Source organism: Lycorma delicatula, chromosome 1 (genome assembly GCF_047948215.1).
Source record: "Lycorma delicatula isolate Av1 chromosome 1, ASM4794821v1, whole genome shotgun sequence".
In the NCBI taxonomy this organism is placed as follows: domain Eukaryota; kingdom Metazoa; phylum Arthropoda; class Insecta; order Hemiptera; family Fulgoridae; genus Lycorma; species Lycorma delicatula.
The window spans coordinates 295,505,861-295,530,060 of NC_134455.1; the positions used below are offsets into that span (position 1 = coordinate 295,505,861).

Genomic DNA, 24,200 nt, shown 5'->3' on the forward strand with positions numbered 1-24,200 from the left:
TCCCTCTTCTTATTAAAGATTTCCTTTGCCATTGGTGTCCTTCCTTTTATGTCCTTGGTACTCCAGCCCTCTGTCACCAAATATCTATATAAAATATAGAAATATTTATAAACACCCAAATATCTGTAATTTTTTTACTTTATCTTCTTCCTTCACTTATCCTTACCACTAAATCTTCTTTGTTGTTTACTTCAATCACTCTAGTTTTTCCTACATTTATTCTCATTCCATCCTCTTTCATTCCTTCCTCTAGGACTGTTAATAGTCTTTGAAGTATGTATGTACCATCTGTAATTACCATACCATCTGCAAACCTTATGCATCTTATTTTTCATCCTCTTATACTTATTCCTTCTTCTCTTTCTTGTAATATGTTTCTTATCATATCTTCAGAGCAGATGTTGAATAGTGTCAATGAGAGGCAGTATCCTTGCTTAACACCTCGACCTAGACCCGTCCAGTCAGTTATATTCTTATGTAGATTCATTGTCACAATTTTTGTCATGTGTAATTCTTTAATTGATCTTCTTTCTTTCTATTCTACTTTTTATTCTTTAGGATTCTTTATCATTTTCTCCCATTTGTCTCAATATCACCTGTCTTCTCTAAATCTATGAAACACAGACTAATTCTTCCTCTTCCTCTCTCTAAATATCTCTCCAATCATCTTTCTTTCTTCCACAATGGAATAAAGTAACTTTTTTACTTTTCATTTCACTGCCCTTTCCACCTTACTTGATCCTAATATACGTGATCCGTTGATCCTAATTACGTGATCCTAATATATCCATTTTATTTATCTTCATTTCCCTGTTGAATTCTCTAACTTTTAACAAAGTTTGACATTCCAAGTTCTGATAGGCAATTGGTCTTTTAACTTCATTTGTTGTTCCTCGTGGAGACCTGAATGAGAAGAGATTCTAACTCTGGAACATTCAACAGAAAAAGCTAACATAATAGTGTAACACAAGGAATTATCACTAAGATCTTTAATATAGTGGTTTTTTTGTTGCCTTCTGTATTCTAATACCACTGACTTCCTTTAGAAGTTCCTCCATATTTGGGAGAATTCCCACCCCTCAGGGCAATAGAGTGCCCTGTACCCATCACTGCCTTTCACCCTTTGAAGAGACAATTGGCCCTTGTAATGAGAGGGACTCCTTATACTGGGAATAACTCGATTCCTTCATTTGTTAACTGCTTGTATACATAGTAGTTAATATATATAGTCGTTGCCCCCTTTCCACCACCAGAAGGTGAATATCATGATTTTCCCATCATTAAATCTGTGACTTAATAAGCATTTCTTAGATTCTCTGTTACTTGTAGAGAGGTACATACAGTCAGTATTAAAATTTAATTAAAACAAAATGTATTCCAAAGTTTCATTTGTCCTTTTAGCAGTGATGTATCATTGAGTAGCCGTCAATGAGTCAATGTTGTCCACTATTTTTGTCTTGTCACTTAGTCTGAAATAATGTTACCTTTAATTTGTAAACTTATTAAATTTTCATTTGTGACGTTTTTTACTTGGTATTAATGTTCTTATATAATTCTTGAAACCTATCTAATGGTATTTGTTTATGTTTAACAGTTGAAACAAGATGTTACATATTGTAATGTTTGTAACTTAGTTCTTACATCAGTTAATAATGCCCAAGAACATTATGCAGGTAAAAATCATATTAAGGCTTTAAGAAGAGGTTATCTAAAAAATGAGAAATCAAAAACAGGCATGTGAGTATTGAACAATTTTTTGTGGTTAATTTCTGAGTTTTTACTGAAAAAGTTTTATCAATTCAAAAAAATAATTTATTACAAAAGTCTGATTTTAGAAGCTATTTAAAATTAAAAAGAATTATTAAAATTGTAAGCATCTGTATTTTTTTAAATAGGTTGATATTCAATTTTTTTTAATTTGGTTATTTTTTCTGTTGTGGATTTTTTTTATAAAAGTATCCAGTAATGTCAGTTTTTGTTGGTTTAAGAACTTAATAAAAAATTTGAAATTTAATGGGTCAGATGATGTTTTGGAACTGGACTATCAAATTTCATGATATATAAAAAAATTTTGTCTGTTCCGTATTATGTTGGTTGATTGCTGGGGAAAAATTCTCCAACTTCTTATTCTAGAGAATTATCGGTAAATATGTAAAAGGCTAACTTTTAGAGATCTGATTCCAAAGTCCTTATTTGACTGATTATAACTCATAAAATACATGAATAGTTTGTTTAAAATTTTGAAACATTTTTATCCACAACTACAGTTTGTCAAGATGTGGGGGTACTGTTTCAAACTTACATATTAAATTATTCTCTTATATTAAATATTAAAACGAAAAGTTTTGGTGGACTGATTTTTATTACTTTTTTTTGTAATAAAAACATGGTAGACATATTTCCACGATGGATATTATGGATGATGGGAAATAATGTTGGCAGATTCATTTTGGGCCTCCATGGTGCGAGTGGTAGCATCTTAACCTTTCATCCGGAGATTCCGGGTTTGAATCCCAGTCAGGCATGACATTTTCACACGCTAAAAAAATTGTCATTCATCTCATCCTTTGAAGTAGTAACTAATGGTGGTCCCGGAGTTTAAATAAAGAAGATTCTGGCAATAAAAGTAAACAGAAGCCTTACTGATAAAAATGTTAGTTATTCTAAAGGAATTTGAGAGATTTTTTTTAAGATTTTACAAAAATCTAATGATTAATGTTTAAGATACTTAATCTCGAATTTGATTATAGGTAACATTTAACTAATCAGTATTAATTCTACATGTAATAAATTTTGTATAAGACAAAATTAAACATATGCAATAAAGTATTCATGAAACTATTTTAAATTTTAAACAAATAATAGTATTTTATCTTTTTTATAATTGTCCTTCAACTATTGTCAATTGATTCTTCACTGTTCTGTATGTTCCTTTTAATGTGTTTATAATTTTTTCCTCCCAAAAAGTCAGGAATTTTTCTTGCACTTTTTATTTTAGTGTTATAACCTTGAACATGCTACACATGTGTTTTAATGAGATAGATGAAATCATAGGTGAAAAAAGTGCCATACCCTTACCAGGAATGAAAACAGAAGCCGACTGATATAGCAGCCAGCATTCTAACCATTAGACCAATGGACACTCAACATAACAGTACTTTTCCTTTTTTCCTCTTACTCTTTTGCTTTTTATTTTCCTTTGAATCATCCCTTTTATATTTAATTCCTTCTTAATGCATGGTCACTCTATATCACTTTCCTTTTTCTTATTACACTCATCAAGCATATTTCTATTCCCATTTTCTTAAATACCCTATTTTCTTTACCTTAACTCTATTTTACTTTCTTAATCTTCTTTCATAACTGCATTTCTAAGCTTTTCAGATACTTTTCTTTATTCTTCTTGGACCATTTTGCTGCCTTATTTATTACTAGCACTCTTACAAAATGTTTTGCAAACCTCTTTCTATTAAATTATAAAGGGTCTGCCAACAGGATTTGATGAATTTAGTGGTACTATAATGGCCATGAGTCTCAGGGAGAATATTCAATTACTGCTACAATGAACTATACAGTCCTTACCATTCGGTAGACTGTAATTAATTGGCCAATAGACAGGTTTTTTCTGCGACAGTATTAATTTAATAAAGGTTCTGTCCAAATTATGGACTTTGAAGATGCTGTAGTATTCCTTCTCATAATTTTGTCTTGCTTGGATGAATACTTTTAATGCTAGGAGGTGGTGTAAGTTCATCTTTTGATGTTGAATGTTAATAATGCTTGAGAACGTTGACCAAGTGAGGTTAGTCATGCATGAAATCTACAGTCCACCATGCATAGGCCTTAGGATTGTCAAATAGAAATGTAAGGAGAATTTTTTTGATTGGTTTATTTTACCACCTTTATAGATTACTGGTAACCTTTAAAATTAGCCTAGAAAAACTTTTGCAATTGAATTTGGTTGATTAGATATTGAAAAAATGAATGAAACTCTTGTTATTCTTGTTATGACTTATGAAGTACTTTTCATTTAAGAGGATACATAAATAAAATTATTCCTGTTGAGCTTCTGTTAATGCTTTAAAGGTCTATGAAAAACTATTAAATTGTGAAGGAGTGACAGAATGGTGTACTGCGTTTCCAAATTTTATCAATTGTCTACATTTTTTGAGGTAAAAGTAGTATTGCAGTATCAGTGAATGGTGAACAGCACCGAAAATGCCACAGAATTATTTTTTTACAGACGACTCCTTGAAGACAGAACTTAACACAGAAAAAATTTGATTTCAACAAGAAGATTTCAAGGTGTCTTGCCACATTTATTCGTTATTTATTAACAAAGTTACTCGTCTTCGAACTTAAAAAAACGTGTTTTTTGGATACATGTTTGTATGAACCCTTTCTCTTATTTCAAGCTCTAGAATCAGTTCCCAAATTTTTATCTTTCCTTCTGAATCACTCTGTATATTATTAACTGTCAGTTACAAAAATTAGATATTTTAACTCTTTGTAATTCATATATTTATTAGGGGCCAATAACTCTATGTTTATTTTATAAATTCTAAAAAAATTGTCTCATCCAATAGCACACCACACATACATTTTTTCACTGTCAGACTGATGTTCAGTAATGGTATGTGGATGTTCGATACCCATATAGGAGCATTATGCTGATATACTCCACTTCCAGAAACATGAACGTTGCTTCATCACTGAAAACGAACTTGATTAAAAAAACATTATCCTGTTCCAACCTATTCAGAATGTCTACAGCAAAATAAAATTGTTTCACTTTGTCCTGTGGATAAAGTTGTTATAACACCTGAATTTTGTACACAGTGAAACGTAACTGTCTTTTTAACTCATTGTGAACAGTTGTTTTAGTAATGCCTACTGCCTAGAACACTTTCACATTGATTTCTTCGAGCTGCGCAAGAAACCTTTTTGCTTGCTTCCATCGTTTCATCAGATACTGATGACCATCCTGGACGTGTTTGCTTCAGTAGGCTGTCTGTTTCTTTGAGTTGTTTGTCTCATCATCTAATGTTATTTTGATGGGGGGGGGGGGGGGGTTTCATTGTACACATGATGGTATTTACGCTTAACACATATAACTGACTCAAACATAGCAGGCCACAACACACATTGAACCTTCCCATGTTTGTTACCACAAATATGTGACTAATGCACAGGTGCTTGTGTACTGGAAATTCAATATGCATGTGCAAGCTTTCACACACAAACTTGGAGTGCTTCTCTTTTATTTAACATACAGTTCATCTCTCTATAATACTTTGTCCTGAAGCTATAACAATTTAAAACTCCACTATTATTTTACGGACACTGTATATATATATATATATATATATATATATATATATATATATATAAAATGTTTATATATTTATTATAAGAAAGACAAAGAATTAAAGAGAAAAATGCAAAATGTAATTAGTTAATTATAATAAAATTAGTTAATTAAGCAAAATTAAATTAAGTAATAAGTATTTAACACTAAGAATTTTACTGTTATGGTTTATTTAAAACTAAAATATTAAATTAATTAAATGAGAAAATAAATGCCACTTTTTGTCAAAATTATTTTAAAATGTAATTTAACAAAAGAAAAATTGTTTATGAAATGGCATAAGAAAATTCTAAACAAAAGATTTTTATTGTTGAAATTAAATTTTGGAAAAATAATCTACTCATTTAAAATAATATTAAAGTAAATTATTATAAATACAGTAGAATAGTTTTTATTGATTTATTGTTGTTTTAGTTATTGAGCTTTATTATGATATTGCCAATCTCTATGGCAAGGTAGTAATGTTTCTGTCCTTCATCTGGAAATACTGGGTTTATGCCCCAGTTAGGCATATCATTTTTCAGTTGCTTCAAAAGTTCATTATCATCCATTGGCAGCTGTTAGAGAGCGGTATCTGTTGTTACATAAGTAAATAAATAAGTATTTAGAGTACATTGTTTTAATTTTACTTCTCAGAAATGTTTCAAATGACCCAACTGGTAGATTTGGAATTGGCATGGCATTTCTTAAGCCAGAGGAAAAAGCACAGCTGCAAGAGAAACAGAAAGTGGAAGCGAAACAAGAAAAAAAGAACATGTGAGTATATTTTTAATTACTTAAATAGGTAATTTTGAATTGAAAAATGGTAAGTTTGTGTAAGTACATTTATGTAAAACTTTGAATGACTGTCACAATAGACTAATTTTTAATAAACATCTCAATAGCATGGTGAATAAGTTGGTTACTAGCTTTGGTCTAATAATTAGTAGGACAATAGATTCAGTCTTACTGCAGTAATCAACATATACAGAGTGATTCAGGAGGATAGGGCAATACTTTGACAACTCATTCTAGAGGCTAAAAATAAGAAAAAATTTCATATAATCATAGGTTCAAAAACGCTTCGTTAGCGAGTTATACAGGGTGAAAGATTTTGCCCGAGTTTCAGTTCCTCTGGGCAAATTAAGGCTTTCTGAAATTCTGGGAAGGTCAATTAAGGGGCAAATTTAATTGTTTCTTATGGTTTTTGAGCTGGGAAATCGAAAAAAATTAGGTCCCAGAACTGTATCTCTCTTAGTTTGTAAGATTTGGTGTTTGTAAAACACCAAAAATAGGGTCAAAAAACACATTTTTTTTACGTTTGACATACAATAACATTGTTAAATTGGCAATAAATCATACATTTTTTAAACATAAATTGTGGAGATTTTAATTATAAGAAGATTGATGTAAATAATGTCAACAGAAAACAAATAAAATTTTAAACATGTTGATTCTTATTAACAACAAAACCAATGAAAACATAGAAGAAAATGTTACAAAAAAAGAAAACAGATGTATCTAGTAGGTACAATAATTTTAGACTTGTTTTCCTACGGAAAACAAGTTGGCAACACTGATTTTTTTCACCACAATTTGTTTAAATACTACTCATTGTTGTCAGTTAATTGTGGTAATGTGTTAAATAACCTTTTGCTGATCAATCTGTTTGCAGTATTACGTTGAATTCTTATTGTAAAAATTTCAGAAAACTGTTAAGAAGTGTAATTTTGTATTCATTTTACAGTGCTTAAAAATCAAGTCTGTTAAAAAAAGTGAAATTCTGTTTAGTTTTGTTTTAAAAAATTCCGCGTATCTTCGCTAATGTCAAATATGCCGACATGATTTTCATCTATGGATTTTGCAATGGAAGTGCTGCGGCAGCGATTACGGAATATCGACGTAGGTATCCTGGTCGTGTTGTACCAAATCGTAAAGTATTTAGTAGAATTTTTAATAACCTTCGTCAGAATGTTACACTTCCCAGTGCTCATATTTCATATGAATGACAAGCAAATCATGCTGATGAAGGTGAAAACATTCTGCAGATGGTTCAACGTAGTCCAGCAATGAGCACACAATTAATTGCTACACGGCTCAATATTTCACAAAGTAGAGAGTATGGAGGACATTAAATAATAATGGATTGCATCTTATTCATATTCAGAAAGTGCAACATCTCCAGCCTGGTGACTACGCCAGCCGGCTGCAGTTTTGTCAATGGGTTAGTAGGAATCAACATTTAATTCCATTTATACTATTTTTGGATGAAGCTACTTTCACTCGTAACGGAATAAACAACACACGGAATGCGCATCGGTGGTCTGAAGAAAACCCACATGCTACAGTGGAAAGAAATTTCCAGCAACAATTTTCAGTGAATGTTTGGTGTAGTATCATAGATGACCAATTAATTGGTCCTTTCATACTACAACATCGTGTCACAGGGAGAAATTATGTGGAATTTTTACGTAATGAATTTATTATATTGCTGGAAAATAACCCCTTAGCAAAACGAATTGAAATCTATTACCAACTTGATGGAGCTCCTACACATTTTACTAATGAAGTAAGGCAATGTCTTGATGAAAAGTTTGCTGGTAAATGGATAGGACGTGGAGGGCCGGTTAATTGGTCACTGAGATCTCCAGACCTCACTCCGTTGGATTATTGTTTGTGGGGATGGTTGAAAAGTGAGGTTTACAAGCAAAAAGTAGACACACGTGATAAACTGATTGCTCACATTCTCAACGCTGCAGCTATAATCAAGGAATGCAAAGATATCGTTAGACTGGCAACACAAAATCTAGTACAACGCGTTGAAAAGTGCATTGAACACAAGGGTGGCATTTTTGAAAGTTATTAAACTACATGAAATACTACTTCTAAGCAGTATTTTATCATTATCATAAAAAAACGTAATTATTCTTTCTTCCTCCAGTTATTTTGTACTGCACATAACAAAAAAGTTTTTTCAATCTGTTGAAAATTAATCTGTTTTGTTGTTAATAAAAGTCGACATGTTTAAAATTTTATTTGTTTTCTGTTGACATTATTTACATCAATCTTCTTATAATTAAATTTTCTACAATTTATGTTTAAAAAATGTTTGATTTATTGCCAATTTAACGTTATTGTACGTCAAATGTAAAAAAAATGTTTTTTTACCTTATTTTTGGCGTTTTACATGGGATATCTTAGAAACTAAGAGAGGTACAGTTCTGGGGACCTATTTTTTTTATTTCCCAGCTCAAAAACCATAAGAAACAATTGAATTTGCCCCTTAATTGACCTTCCCAGAATTTCAGAAAGCCTTAATTTACCCGGAGGAACTGAAACTCGGGCGAAATCTTTCACCCTGTATAACTCGCTAACGAAGTGTTTTCAGACCTATGTTTATATAAACTTTTTTCTTATTTTTTGCCTCTAGAATGAGCTGGGTGGCAAAGAATTGCCCTATCCTCCCGAATCACTCTGTATATATTAGTATTTTTTTTTTAGATCTTGACAAATATGCTATAAGAAGTCAGGAATCCTTTTGTATTGTCCAAGAAGGGTATTAAAAATATTGAGAATAAGTATTTATGAACAAACAGTGGTAGTATTGAAGTGTAATGGGAGACTAAGGATTATAAGTAATTAATATAATGTAATTAATTGATGGTTTATCAACCTGAGAAATAACTAATTGAAACTAACATACATTATTAAATTTTATTTGTTTTTCATATGAAATTAATTAGAAGCTATTTTTATTATCTTAAGAAGCGTTTTTCTCCTATCTTTTTTTAATTGATAATTTAATCATAACAAATTTATATTTTTTGAATGTTTTTTTTATCATTTCCATTACATTGTTTAAACCTCTTTTTATTTTTCTTTAGAACATTTATTCTGATGGCTTAGTTCACTTAATATAGCTTTTGCAGATGGACTGATATGTTTCATGTTATTTATTATTGCTATTTCTCAAAACGATCACAAATTTTCAACAAAATAAGTTACTGCACATTCATAAGTCTTTTTATAAAAAAGCTCAAGTAATCATAGCTTTATAAGTAAGCTTATTTTATTAAGATAATCAACATCAATATTGCTGTCTTTATTTTAGTCCTATCTCACTCCCATAAATGACTGTTTGCTTTTGATGACTAATTGGTTTTCATATGCTTTATGAGTAATATTTATTTCAAAATAATAATATATCCTTCTTAATGCCATTAAAATTAAATTTATAGATTCGTCAGATACATAATATTTTATCTATCTGATGATGGGCTGAGCCCGAATTCAGTTGTACAAAAAATCATACCTGCTATAATGTAAGTAATAGTAAAAAGTTTAATCATATTAATAAATAGTATTACAATGTTGATCATATTAAAAAAAAATTTTAATAATTTCGGTTAATCTGATAATCAATGTAATTAATGTGATCCAGTAATGCTACTGGAATTTCCATTAGCATTTGATGAAATTGTTGTAGAAGAAAAGAACCTTATACCAAAGATCAGTTGTAATTTCATATCCTAAAAGCAATTGGATCTTAAAAAAAATAATGTAGACATCTTTTAGTGTGTTATCTGATGAAAGATTCATTTATTTTATGCGGTCAAACAAAAAATTTTGAAAATCAGTAAATTGTTATCCAGCAATTTAATGCATTGCCAACTTAATGCAGGTCAATTAAAATGCTAACTGTAGCAGAGTATATTTATGGAAGTTGATAAGAAAGCTTAGATTCAAATATTAATGCAAATTTCTTACTGAAAGACTAGACATTGCAGCTTGAAGAATGTGCTATGTAAAGACTAGTCTAAAGCACAGAGAAGAGTAATTTGCAAGGTTATAGAGTGTAATATAAGTAAATTCATTCTGTAACAATACATTAAAATAATCAGCTTTTTGTTTCAAGGTTTTTTTTTACAGATCGCTCTGAAACATAATGTTTGATTGGTTTGATTTTAGGTGGGTTTGTGAATTATGTAATGTTAGGACGCATACTGAAGAACAGTTAATGATCCATTTAGGGGGTTCTAAACATTTAAAAGCTGTAAAACGATCTCAGACACCATCTGTTGTTCCAGCTCCAGGTTAATTTACTTATTTCTGATAAGTATTTTGTTTTGTTATTTGAATTAATATTATATATATATATATATGACTGTTAATGTTGATAAATTAAAAAATGGATAACTTTTTTAAGCAATTAAAATTTTTTTTTTTTTTTTTTTTATAACAAAATACAAATATTAATTATGATAAATTAAAAAAAAAAAATATAAATTTAAAAAGGTTAATGAAAGCTTGTATTATTACTCATAAATTTATTTGTTTCAGTTAAGTTCTTGTTCAGATATTTTCTTTTAAAAGCAACAATGTTCTTTTCTGGATATTTTGAATATTTGAGATGAGATGCTAATAAAATCATTAAAACAGATTTTTTTTAATCAAAACATATTTTTGTCAATAAAAACATAAGAGCAAGCAAGTTATGCGATTTGGTGGTGATATTTCTTTTATACACCCAATTTCTAAAAAATAATCAAAATGTTTATTTCTTATTTTTGTATCACACATTAGTTTTATTATTGTTGAACCAAAATAATTTAACTGATGAATAATGCCAGTTAATTGCAATTAACACATTTTGCACAACTTCTTTTTACTTTGTATGTTATAAAATAGGTATGGATCTGTAAATGTTATGTCAATGATTGAAACCCAAAACTCATTGAAATTACTGATGAATTAGGCCAATAAAAATATTTTTAAACAAGATTTATACTAAAATATTATGTTGCAAAGTAGTTGAGATATGTTGGGGGTTCAGTGAATGTACACTATATAGTTCTAGTATGACTATATACCATAAACATCTACTTCTTGGAAAATGTCTGGTGGTTTGATCAGAATAATTTTTTCTTAGTTAGTTGTTATTTTTAGGTTTAATTGTTATATTCCAGGGTTCATAAATGTCTTGTATAGGAAGAAGTGGAGGCAGTAGTGTAGGATAAGTGGTCATAACAGCAGTCAGCTTTCAGATCTATAAGGTCTACAATTGACAAAAAAATGTCACCTTGAAGTTGATGTTTGGGAAACCATTTCATACACAGAAGAAAAGTGTACGTCCTTAATGACTTAGAAAAAATATAAAACATTTCCTTTGCAGTAATGCAAAAACTTGGTTTAAGTCCTCTTGATAAAGGCTGTAATTAAATATCATAGCAAGATGTTGAAGAGTTGCAGTTAAAAAAGGGTCTAAGACAAGGGTGTTGCTTTGCAAAAATGATGTGAGAAATGTTTAAATGTGGGTGTGTAGATTAGAAATGTTACGGTTTTTAATCTTCTATTTGTTAATTGTTCAAATGTAACAGTTAAAGATAAAGATGATCCTCATTTTATTGTGAGACAGGTTAAGGAAGAACATTGTCTAGCTGGGCTGAAAATGAATAAGATAAAGTGTAAACTCTTTGGCTGTAGTTATATTGGGAATTTTATGTAACTAGACAGAGACAATCTATTGTAAGAGGGAATATTATAGAGCCATCATAAAATATTGGTTCTTGCAACTGATTAAGATTGTTGGTTAAATATCTACTTTGTGAAAAGAAGTTTTAAGACTACGTAGACAGAATAAATGTTAACAAAAAATAGGGGTAAGTAAGGTTTTTACATGAAATGGGAAAAAATAAATCTAGTGTGGTATGATAATGTAAACAGGATGGTAGACTATCAAATGTAATTTTTGGTTGGGTATCAACTGGAAGTAAGTTCAGAGGACATAGACAATGTGACTGGAATAACAAGATTCAGTTGCCAAATTTAGCAAGATATCTGAAGGTAAATGATTGTCATGTTTGTAAGTTAAAACTGAGAACATAGAATTATGCTAAAAATTAGTAGGAGGTTGGATTCCCCATAAATTCTTTTGTTAGTTTTGATCTTTCTCAGCAAGGAATTGGATGCATTTTAAAACTGATGAAAATTTAAGGTTTGTATCACCTATATCACTGTTTATTTAGATTGGGCATATTATTTATAAATTCAGAAATCTACTAATAAAGAGCTATGCCAAACAGTTATTCGAATAGCTTGGAAAACAATAAAATTCTCAAAAATTATTTTCAAAAGTTTTTAATTTATTCTAAAACTAGAAAAGCATTTCAGTTGTTAAACATTCGTCAATAAATACAGAGGAAACTCTGTGTAAAAAATAAATTAATGAATTAATGAAAAAAAAAAGTAGTCATAAAAACATTATTTACTAAATAAACAATACTTATGAATGCTATAAAACAAATAGTTATAACAGTATTTTTAATACTAGTAAAAGATGTAAACATTTGTTATCATTTTACTAACAAGAATATTTTTTTTAGAACTGATATTTTGTTGGCAACATATCCAACTTATCAGAATAATAATTATATTTGTAATAGAACAGAAAATTTAAAAAAAATGCTTTTGTGCTAAAATAGAATAAATGAATAAAATCTGTCAGTAAAAGTTTTGACTATTCATAATGTTGGATATTAAATATTGCACATTATTCATTTCCCAGCTGTATCATTACACAATGTAGAGTATACACCATGTACATGCTATTTTACATTTTTTTAAGTTTTGATATCTAGCATGTTTTTATTTATGGAAGTATAAATTAAGAAAGCAACATGAGCTCAAAAATATAAAAAATGAATGTGCCCCTGGTGATATATCACTTTAAGTCCTCAACCAACCTGTTATATTGAAAAACAGTTATAAGGTAGATGAGCTTATGTATAGCATAATCTCGCTTAAGTAAAATACCTAATTTCAAAGATATATGAAGCTGTCTTTTACTTGTTCAGTTGTTTGTCACTTGATGTACTACTTTATTTTTAATAATTTAAATTCTTTGTTATCCATTTATGTTAATAATTAGTGTTTTAAAATTATGTGATGTTATAAAAATTTATTTTTGTAAGTTTTCTGTTTCAGCCTATTTTGTATGAATAATGTGCTTTTTGTTATTAAACTGAATTTTCAGTGAATCCATCTGAATCTATCCTTGCTAGTGTTATACGACCAGTTGATTCTGGAGGTACAGATTATTCAATGCATCGTACACCTTCAGGTAACTGATTTTCCACTAAAATTCTGTTTTTATTTAGTACAATAAGAGAGAGGTTTTTGTGTTAAATATGTAATAAGAAGATATCTTTTTACATTATTTGTTATCGTATAATTTTTTTAAATGTTTTTCCAATAAATAAAATGAGTAGTTTAATAAATTTATGTTATGTTCTTTACTTTTTTAAAGTTTTAAGATGTAGGGTTGTTTATCAATATTTTTAAATACAGTTTGAAAGTTTAATAATGAGACTTCTTAAAAGAAATATCCATATCACAGTTTATTTTTCTAAGTTGAACACACTTACCACTTATTCTACTCTGAAGCAGTTTCACAATCGATTACTGTTTCATTAGATGAAATAGTCAGCATTACAAGATTTAAATAAATATATATTAATTACAACAGTTTTTTTTGTCTGTTTAAAAATTACACTCTGAAACACATGTGTAAATACAATTTGTGTATTTATTACTGTATTACAATAATTTTTTTTATTTTTATCAAAACTCCAAACAAATTTAAAAATCAAACTGACTAGGTCCCAGCTAGTTTGTGTTACTGATGTGGTTACAAAATGATATTTTTATTGCAGCATTCTAGTAATGAGTTGCAATTTTAAATCTTTCAGATTTAATTGTACTTATCATTTTTGTTGTTAATAACCAATAAAGCAGCAAAATTTTTCTTTTGTTGTTTTAATATTTGGTTTACCATTTCAAAAACAAAAAAACACCTACAAAGGTTTTTATGTTTTATTAGTTTATTTAGAGACATGTAATAGGTATTTGAAATATTTTATGAAAGTTTGGTTATAAATTTTGTATTCTCTGAAGGCTAAAATAACCCTTAAACCAAATTGAGCGAGATAATCTTTATACATCATGTAGTAAGATTCAACTTTTTTCAGATCAGTGGCAATATATCTTATCATTGGATCATATTATTATGTCACTTGTACAGATTAGAGTACAGTTTCTTTTTTATTAATTAGACATAAGTTTATATGGTTATTGAATTTCAACCTACTCATTATTTTCTATGTAGTTTCAATAAAAATTAAAAGAATAAAAAACAGACTTCATATTTATATATCTCTGATTAGTAATTAACACATAATAATATTTACAAACATAGTAAAAAATCAAATTTCAATGTATTTCTATAAGGAAAGAAGTTCATTTTGTTTAAGTCACTATATCTCAGCTAGATAATAAACTAATATTACTAGGATCTTAGTTATCTTAATGATTACTAAAAAACGTTTTTTAATGGTATATTTGGTTTTCTAAAACTTAAAATTAATCTCCATCAAAGTACTCTTCTTTTGACTAGATACATTTGTACCAGTGTTTTTTTCACGACTGAAAACATTTCTGAAAGTTTTCAGTCTTGATGTATTTTGATGATATTGTTTTTTTTTTTAATTTGTTCGTATTGCCAAAACTTTTCACTTTCATTTGAAATTTCATACAAAAACACAAAAAAAAGTCAGCTGGTTAGAGGGTTTTGCGCACTGTCGTGTAATTTTCTCAAAAACTCCAAATAAAGTTGTTGATTCTCAGGTTGCTCAGCAGGAACAAATTCTTTATGTGCAATTCATATAAAATAAAAAAACAAACAAATCAAGAAGGATTTATCATTGGATCAGTTTTGTTGGGCTTTCTTGATTTTGATGTAAGTGATGTTTTCCATTAGTTTCATGCTGTTTAGTGGCGGCTCGTGTATAGGCACTGCGGAACTGTACCACCTCCCTATTTTTAAATGGTATTATCGATAACATTTAATATAATGCGTCTTTTTTAAAAATTATTTCTTTATACTTGTAAGAATATATAATCCTTAAGCTTAATTTCAGTAGCCATCCCCCAGTATATGAAAAATATATAAAAAACTTTGTATGGAACTGTGCGCTTCACAGTTCCAGGAGTGTGGTGTTTGGCTGTTGTGTGCACATGTACATAGGAAGCTGCATGCGTGCAAGAGAGAGTACTGTTGCTCCTGCAGTGCCGACCTGGCATGCTGGTGGAAGATAGTATTTTTTTAACTTTGCGTGTGTTATGCTAAAAACCACGTACCATATTCTTCAATGTGATAAGTGTAGTATTAGATTATTATCCTGCTTCCAGTTATTCTATTTGATTCTTTTTTTTTTCAGTTCTTTTATTTCACAGAAAACTTTAACCATGACCTTGAAAAGGCCCAGAAAAATATTTTCTGGAGCAGCACCCTCACTAATTTCAGCTACAAGCCACCATTAGTGCTGTTTCTAGTTTGTAATTACAATATCAATCTCATCTATGATTACAACTTTTGAAAAAATTGTATCGTTTCAAACTTGTTCGCTCAAGTCATGACAACAATCAAACATTATTATTTTTATCCTCTGTCAAGTTAGAATAAAATTTTGCATAAACATGTTTCATTTTCAAAATTTCTCTTAACATTTGATGGCAAATATTTAATCTGTCTGTCTGGTTTGTCTGACCAGAAATCTCATCAATGGTTTATAAAAATCTTCATCGTTTATCGAAAACTTTTTTAACATTTTTGATCAGCCATTTTTGTTGTCTTCAGGTGACATTTATCCTCATTTGAAATTTGAATATCAATGCATACTTGTATCTTACTAAAACCTCATTGAAGTGTTAAATCAATTTCAGCTGCTAATTTTCCTAAAAGAAAACAAAACTTACTGCACATATTTCTTTTTAATTTTATCCTGATAAAATTGTGAATTTTATGTTGATTCTTGAAACAACAATCAAGTTATAACAAAGCTACATGATCAATTACTTGAGATTTTTTTTGACCTCAGTGTCATAATATCTAGCAAAACATCTTGCAGTTAGTTCATGCCATATTCAACTTCCAGGTATTTGGATACCCATTCTTATGTAATGAAACGACAAGATAGAAATCAAAGGAGTTTTAAGAGACAAAGTTATAAAATATATCAACTACAATCTATCATCACTGGTAGCAGAAAAGTGATTATATGGTAGTATTCTGTAATCTGCTTATTTGTAAGTATTAATAATTATCATAGATACGACTTCAAAAAATAAACTGTATTTCTAAAACCTTCTGTAAATTATGGTCTGGCCTGTTGTAAGACATCAGTATGAGAAAAGCTGACATGTCTGATAATTATTAAAATGTTCTTTACTTTCGCTAACTTTATTTATTCTAATATCTACATTTTTACAGCTACCAATTGTTTGATTTTGCTTGCAGGTAATTATTATTGTCAGTGTTGTAATGTTACATTAAATTCATCAGATCAGTTTGGTCAACATATTGAAAGCAAGAAACATAAATTTAAGTATGCTTCATCAAGAAAGCCTATGAATAAAACTGATAGGGTACCAAGTTAATGTATATTTCATTTTACCACTATTCAAATGTACGTGTAAGCTAAGTCAACTAAAAGTGCAATAGTGATTATTGAATAAGTTTTCTTTCTGACATCTATTCACTACTTTTAATGTAATTATAGTTAAAAAAATATATTTTACTGACCTTTATAATAGAATATACTTTTAAGTTTATGTATGCATTTCATTAAATATATAAAAAAATTTTTTTAATCAGGAATATAATGTCGGTGAATTAATATACAGAAACTTACCTAATATGGAATATGGGTATTTAATCCTATTTAAGTTAAAGGGAGAGGTTTCTTTCCAAGTTTTTATCCAGATAGAAGTTACCTGTTAAAATGATGTAAGTGCATAGCATTGACCAAATTAACTATAAGTATATATTTTTTAATCAGAAAATTAATTTATTAATAATAATTATAATGCATGTACAGAATCAATTTTTTTTTTAAATATGAGAGCTAACCTGTTGATCATTTTTGTGGATATGTTGTAATAAATGTGCTATATACCTAATTCCTGATTTTTACTGGATGTTTGCAAAGTAATTCCCTTGGAAAGCTGTGAACTGATCCCAGTACTTAGATCACTGAATTTTGTGGTATAGTTTTCAGAACTACTGGCACAATTTTTTTCATCAAATGTGGTATTTAGTTTATATAAACCAGAAATCGGATCCAGTGAATAGTAATTTATTTTCAATTACAAATATGTTTTTACTAGATCAGAGTTTGCTCCCAGACAGTAATGTGTAAGTTTTCATTACTGTGACATGTCACCGCAAAGTTCTTCATCTAAGATTTTCTTTACTGTGCTCCTGATAATCATTCAAAAATGTTCACACACAATTTGAACTGAACATTATTCTGGTGTCATTGTTCTTTTCATTTAAGACTAGTTTTATGTTCTATCATCAATAACATTTTCACCTGAAAAATGTTTTACTTGCTTTAAAATAATGTTTTCTTTTTATATTATTCCTAAATATTTGCAATAATTTATCTTTTATCTTATTTAAAATTTTGCCAGGTTTAAAAAGAAGTGTAATATTTTTTTACCACTCTTATATTAACTCGTTCTTGGATTATATATGCAAGACTCACGATACAGAACCTTTCAGTCGAATTTTGAAGCACTTCTGCTTATCCATTTCGTCTGAAATTTGCAAACAGGTTTGCTCCTGATGACAACACATTTTAGCAACATTTTGAAGTTGCTAATATGCATTAATTAGTAAAAAAAATGCCCCTTTAACTTATGCAAACTTGTTTACATGCATATTTTCATAAAAAAAGAATTACCCGTGTTTTTGATATTGTCATTTCAATTGATGAAATTGAACGAAATTATTTTTTCTATGGCTGAGGCAAAAATTCAAATTTCATAGTTACATTCAATAATTATGTCTGATGATTCATGATAGTTATGAGCTAGTAAATAAAAGTCATTACTCCTCTTCAATCACAAGTGAGAAGTACACATTTTCCCCACGTAGATTACAAACTAAGATCAAAATCACCATAAAATTACAAAAAAAAAAGAAAAAAAAAGAACATCAAAAAGGTTCAAAAAAGTAATTTTGCTGCCAACAGAACTTGAACATGCGACCGCACCCATGATGAAAAAAAATTGCCTGCAACGTTTGTTAAATTATGGTTGGAGTTTGGAAATCAGGAATTTCCTTTGGTGTATTGAGTGACATTACTGTCTGTCTGGTAATGTATGAATGCATGAGAGATTTTAATATGTGAGACTAGACCCTAAGATTTGTGCTGTTTGAAGAGTATGTAAGTATAATACAGTAATATTTTAAGATATTTGAACCTTTAAAGCTATACTATATACTCTTGTCTGTGGTATTGGAAATTGGAGGCTTGAAAATTTTAAAAGATCGCTCAAACCTATGCACTAGCACAGCTGTAAAGTATAAACTAATGAAGACTGAAAAGTAGAAAATAAAAAATTTTTAAAACACCACTTACATTAAACGCACAGAATGGTAAAAGATAATTTTAGGATGGTATCTCAGAATGGATTTGACAACAAGCTTTGATGGTGATATCTAAGATTATGTGAAAGCCATAACTTCAAATTAAAAATTTGATGTTTTTGGCAATTTTTTCATATGCGTGATGAATACCCTAAAGAGAAGGAAGCAAAGATTTATACTTTGACATAAGCTCCCCACTCTTCAGGAAATTCATCATGCATATGAAAAATATAAATTTTTAATTTGAAGGTATGACTTTCACATAATCTTACATATCACCGTCAAAGCTTGTTGTCAAACCCATTCTGAGATTCCGTCGTAAAATTATTTTTTACCTTTTAGTGCGTTTAATTAAAGAGTGGTGATTTAAAATATTATTTTTTTTTTTTTTTTTCTGCTTTTTAGTGCATTTAATGAGTGGTTTTTAAAAAGTGTATTATATATTTTTTGTAGTTTATTGTTTTGATTCAAGTAATGATAGTCTCTTGATGGCAAATCAAATCATGTATACAATTATGAACACACAGGAAGAGACTGCTACAGTTCCACAATATGTATAACGTATTAAAAAGTAAATGAAACCAAATTTTAACACGTTAACGACTATCCCAAAATTTTAAACATTTACTCCTGGACAAAGGCAGACTTTTGTTGTATTTTAGTAAAACAAAGTTTTATAATATCTTTACTTAGGTCAAAAAGATGCTGGGAAAGAGTTTTATATTAAAAAAAACCTGTGCACCAAATTAGTACATGTGGTCTAAGTTAAAAGAAAGTGTTAACTTTACCACTGACCATGTGCACCATATTGGGTCACAAACAATTTTTTTTTTTACATTTTATTGAGTTAATAGAAAAGAATTGTGTTCCAAAAACAAAAATTGTGTATTTTTATTATGTATATTATATAACATGAATGGCATTAGAAAAAACAACTTGCACACATATACTATATTTTCAGACCAAGCAGGACAAAAAGAATAATATACTTTTTTGGCATTTTTCATTGCTGATTGGTGTCCTTTTCTTTTAGAATATTGTTTATAACAAGTTGAACACCTGCCTCTAGTTCCCTTTTCTTTTTTAGTATGCTGCAGCTGATGTTCATGTCTAGGTTGACTTACCAAATTCATTAGGGCAAAAACAACACTTTCATGAAATTCTGTTATACTCATGTTTTTTCCAGTAACTTCTTGGAACCCAACCACGGCATTAACTGTAACAGTATTTATCAATAGTTCAATTACGATATTCCTATACCATTTGATCCCACAGGGTACTGGAGAACTATAGGATGCTTTTTGACCAGAAATATCAATAACCCTTTAGCTGTATTGTATTTAAATATAGTTGACAGTTTCAAAACAGGACCTCTTTTTCTGTGAACTTCAATCATTTCTGGGATAAATTTGGTTGTTAGGAATAAGATGTCACACTTATCCCTCCACTTTCCTACAACTTTTGTAGCTTCATTTCACCCCATTTCAATTTGGCATTTAGCCTTCAGATTAAATTTCTGGATCTGCCTTAGGGTACCAACTAGATTTATATGGATATTATTTAGTTTATATTCTAACCCCACACTTTTGTAAGAGTTGTCAGTAAAAAGGGGTTCTGTTTGTATTCAGGAGGGATTCCATCACCACTCTTGTGATGATGGAACATCACCACAATCAACATCTAAGACTTATCTGATGTTTGTACATGGTGGCCACCATATATTTTAACTGAATAAGTGTAGCCTCTATCAACACAAAGATTGAATTGTTTCACAACATATTTGTGTCTCTTCCCAGGGATGTATTGACGGAAGCTTAATCTACCCCAAAATGGTACTAATGTCTCATTAATATAGACCTTTTCTTTTGGCATGCAAATGTGTTGAAATTTCCTACTTAAAATTTATACAGGTTTCTGACCCTGTAGTTTAGTGTATATTAGCTGCTGTTTTTATTATGTTTAGATACGTATTTATCTTTGTAATGTCAGAGATCTATAATACTGGGATGCCTAGGGAGGTATTGTTGTCTCCAATAATAAGAATGGGCTAATAAAAGAGAGCCCTGTATTTATAAGACAAGGGTGGCCGTACAATGGCTGGGATAGGCTGAAATAACTAAAAAGTGGTGCTGTTTCATAATCATGTAGTTGCAAAGCCATTTTACGGAAGTATGGCATACCACAAGGTGTACTTTGGATTACTAAACTATGTACTATTGAACAGCAGAATGTAAATTATCACATAGAAGGGAGGCCTTAAACTGTTGTATCATGAACATAATGCATTACAACTCTTATTCTCTAGTTCTACTGTTTTCATCACAAACAAAGGTTATTGTGGGAAGATGAAGGGGTCTTTAAGATACATAGATGCCATTCGAGGAGCTGTGGACAGGAAGGATATTACATTGCTGTTCCTTTGTGGACCACCAATGTACTATGGTATAGCTATGGGAAGGGGACTTGAAATGTGGCAACACGTAGGGCCAGGGAGGCAACCTTTATGCCTAGGGTGTAGGGTGCGCTCACACGCAAGAGTGGGTGGAGAACTCTCCAAGGGTGGCATAAAAAACCCTCAAGGTGTGTGTGTGGGGAGCGCTGAAATGCGAAAGATGCACGCAATGTCCATCTGAAGCATATAGGTTAGGGCCGAGAAGGGTAGCTCCCCTGTGGAGGGGCATGTTGGCTAACCAGAAGCAGGAGTTGACATCTCTCTGGGGTGCACGGGAGACCCTGATGGGACATCCTGCAGGAGGACGAGTCAGGGAGGGTAGAGACTATTGCCATGACATCCTGATGTGACAGTGATGCTTAATTGCCGGCCTAGTTGCCTTGGGGGTGTTTAAAAAAGTTTGAAAAGAAGGTGGAGAAACCTTGTACAATCTGTCTCCTGGTGAGCAATTTTCATTATCAGAAACTTGTAGGAAATATAACAATGCCTCAAAGTGATTTCTACTCATATGGCTTAAATTTGGAACTTCACTTTTTTAGAGAACCTTTTTACTAAAATAATCCCCAAGGGCAAGTTTTTGATCAAGTTCCATCCAAATTATAAGACCAAAAAATAAAGTTCATTTGCATCTGTATCATACCATTTACACAAAATAGAATGTTTACTGATGACTTTTCACATATACCCTTTAGCCGCTGTTGTTCGGCGTTTCTATTTGTAACTAGTAAATTTTGAACTTCGTTGAAAAATAAGAGGAAAATCAATAGGATTATGATTTTTGAGCCAATTGAGTTCTTCTTGTCAAAATCCTGGTCTTGCAGAAAATATAAATTTGAGTTTATCAGATGTAGAAACTTCATTCCACACTATATGATTACTTCTTTGAGCAAAACTAGAAAAATCAGGATCATCACTTAAGTCTTTATCAGGTGAATCATGTCTACTGGAAGAACCAGGTGTAGGTTCAATTTTTTTTTTTTACTTGACAAAATAACCTAATCAGTACTTGTACTGACCTCATCTTCATCTGATTCAAATATGGGATCTACATATGAAAAGGAGTTGTCGTTCTCACTACAATCAAAGTAACTGTCTTCCAAAATTTGTCAAAGTTGTTCATCAGGTAGTCTTTTACTACCCACATTTATATCATACACAAAAAAAAACACAATACAGCTATCCAAAACAATAACATAAATGCTAACCTAAATTTAGTGTCTTTTACTCCCAGTATGAATATCATACACAACCAAAATATGTGGTACAACTGTAAAGTAAATACTAACCTAATATTTAGTGTCGTGCCTTCTGTATTGTTCACAATTGAGCTTATTTTACAGTAGCAAAAATTCAATAATAATAACTGGCACTACTAGTGACACAGAAATATACACTTTTACTAACACAAAAAAGTTTTTTTTTATAATATAGAACTTATATTTTATATTAAGTTATTTAATACATTTTTCAACCCAAGGAGATTTTATATTTCCCAGGGCCTAGATCTACTGAACACCGCATTTAAATACACTACCAGCATCCCTGTTAGACCCACATGACTTGAAACACAGACATGCACTCTCCTCAAATAAGCCCACATGGTCTCTGCAGAAAACTTGGTGTGCACCCATATGGTGCACATGGTCGTTAACGTGTTAATAAATAAAATGTTTTAAAAATTTGCATTGTAACATTTTCAGTCTCATGTGTGCTTACCTTCAGTAACTGCTGTTATTGTTGGCTTTTTTTTTTTAGTTAAAAAGATTTATATTTAGAATATGATCAAAAATTTTGTTGGGTTTGATTTGTGTCTGCTCATTTAGCGTAGTTTTGCGTATGAAAATAATTTTCTGCTGACATTAACTGATACCAGGTGGTATCAGTCACTGAAGATGGCCAAAACAGCAACTAAAAACATATTTATTAGCACTGATTTGGTTTGTTACAGTTTTAAATAATTTACATCATCAAATCATATGTAAAATTATATCATATAACAACCCAAGATTTCGTATGTCAACTGCCCAGACTTTCGGTTTCATATAGCTTCTAAATGAACTGGTTTCTGGTTTGATTCCACGAAGAGTCTGGTATCTTTTGATTCAACATTTCATCCTTCCCATCTTCCCGAATACAATTTTTGTAAATCACATCTAAGGTTTTAATAAAAAATAAGATAAATGTTATTGTTATCAAGTTAATATGACATTTATGTTATACCAAATGAAAGTATTTTTTTCTTTTGCAGTTTTGTTCCTCTTAAATACTTTTAACAGCTGTGTAAAGTTTTTTCATTTAAAATGATCTTACCAATTGTCTAAATTATCACAAATTCTAAAATAATGAAGTTCTCAATATAATTTCTTAATTATGTTTATCATAATGGTTCTTAGTTTTTTTATATAATGCCTAATGCTGTTTTTGGACTTGCTGGAGCGAGAACCAGATCAAAATACTGATATTTCATTTGTATATATCTACTTTGTTATTATTGGACATTTTGAGTTTTATTGTAGAAAAAGAACTAATGTTCTGTCATTTATACATTCTGAAGTCCTTGAGCATTTAATTTTTTTTTATTTTTCCAACTGGCTTAAGTTTTTAATGTACATTTTGTTTAGACTAACATGTACATTTGTTTATTATTTTTTTAAATCACTATTTTCAGTTTTTGTTTTTTAAGTAATTTGTTTTGAATAGTTTCGCTTAAAAACTGGATAATTTTTCTAATTTGGTTTTTCATTTCAAAAACATGTTTTTCTCGACTTTACCAGAATGAAAGGATCTAAACTTTTAGTTAAATAATGACTTTAAAAAATTATATTTTAAAAACAGTTTTTTTGTGTACATACAAATAGAACAAAATATTGTTTTCAAAAATATAAATTGTAAATAAAATTATCTTTTAAAGA

General features: G+C 29.8%; 1 protein-coding gene across 5 annotated transcripts in view; it reads left to right on the forward strand.

The window, feature by feature from the left end:
• LOC142333099 (zinc finger matrin-type protein 3-like) overlaps positions 1-17,067 on the forward strand; it is a 61,046-nt gene extending 43,979 nt beyond the window's left edge. For 4 of the 5 annotated variants that reach the window (XM_075380005.1, XM_075380021.1, XM_075380029.1 and 1 more), the window contains 5 exons: positions 1,595-1,737; positions 6,005-6,124; positions 10,316-10,440; positions 13,380-13,466; positions 16,701-17,067. In XM_075380005.1, the coding sequence (XP_075236120.1) occupies positions 1,595-1,737; positions 6,005-6,124; positions 10,316-10,440; positions 13,380-13,466; positions 16,701-16,840 (615 nt within the window). In that variant the 3' untranslated portion in view covers positions 16,841-17,067. Of the gene's footprint in view, positions 1-1,594; positions 1,738-6,004; positions 6,125-10,315; positions 10,441-13,379; positions 13,467-16,338; positions 16,642-16,700 lie in introns of those variants that run through there. The other variant, XM_075380035.1, reaches the window with a different exon arrangement.
• The last annotated feature ends 7,133 nt before the right edge of the window (positions 17,068-24,200 follow it).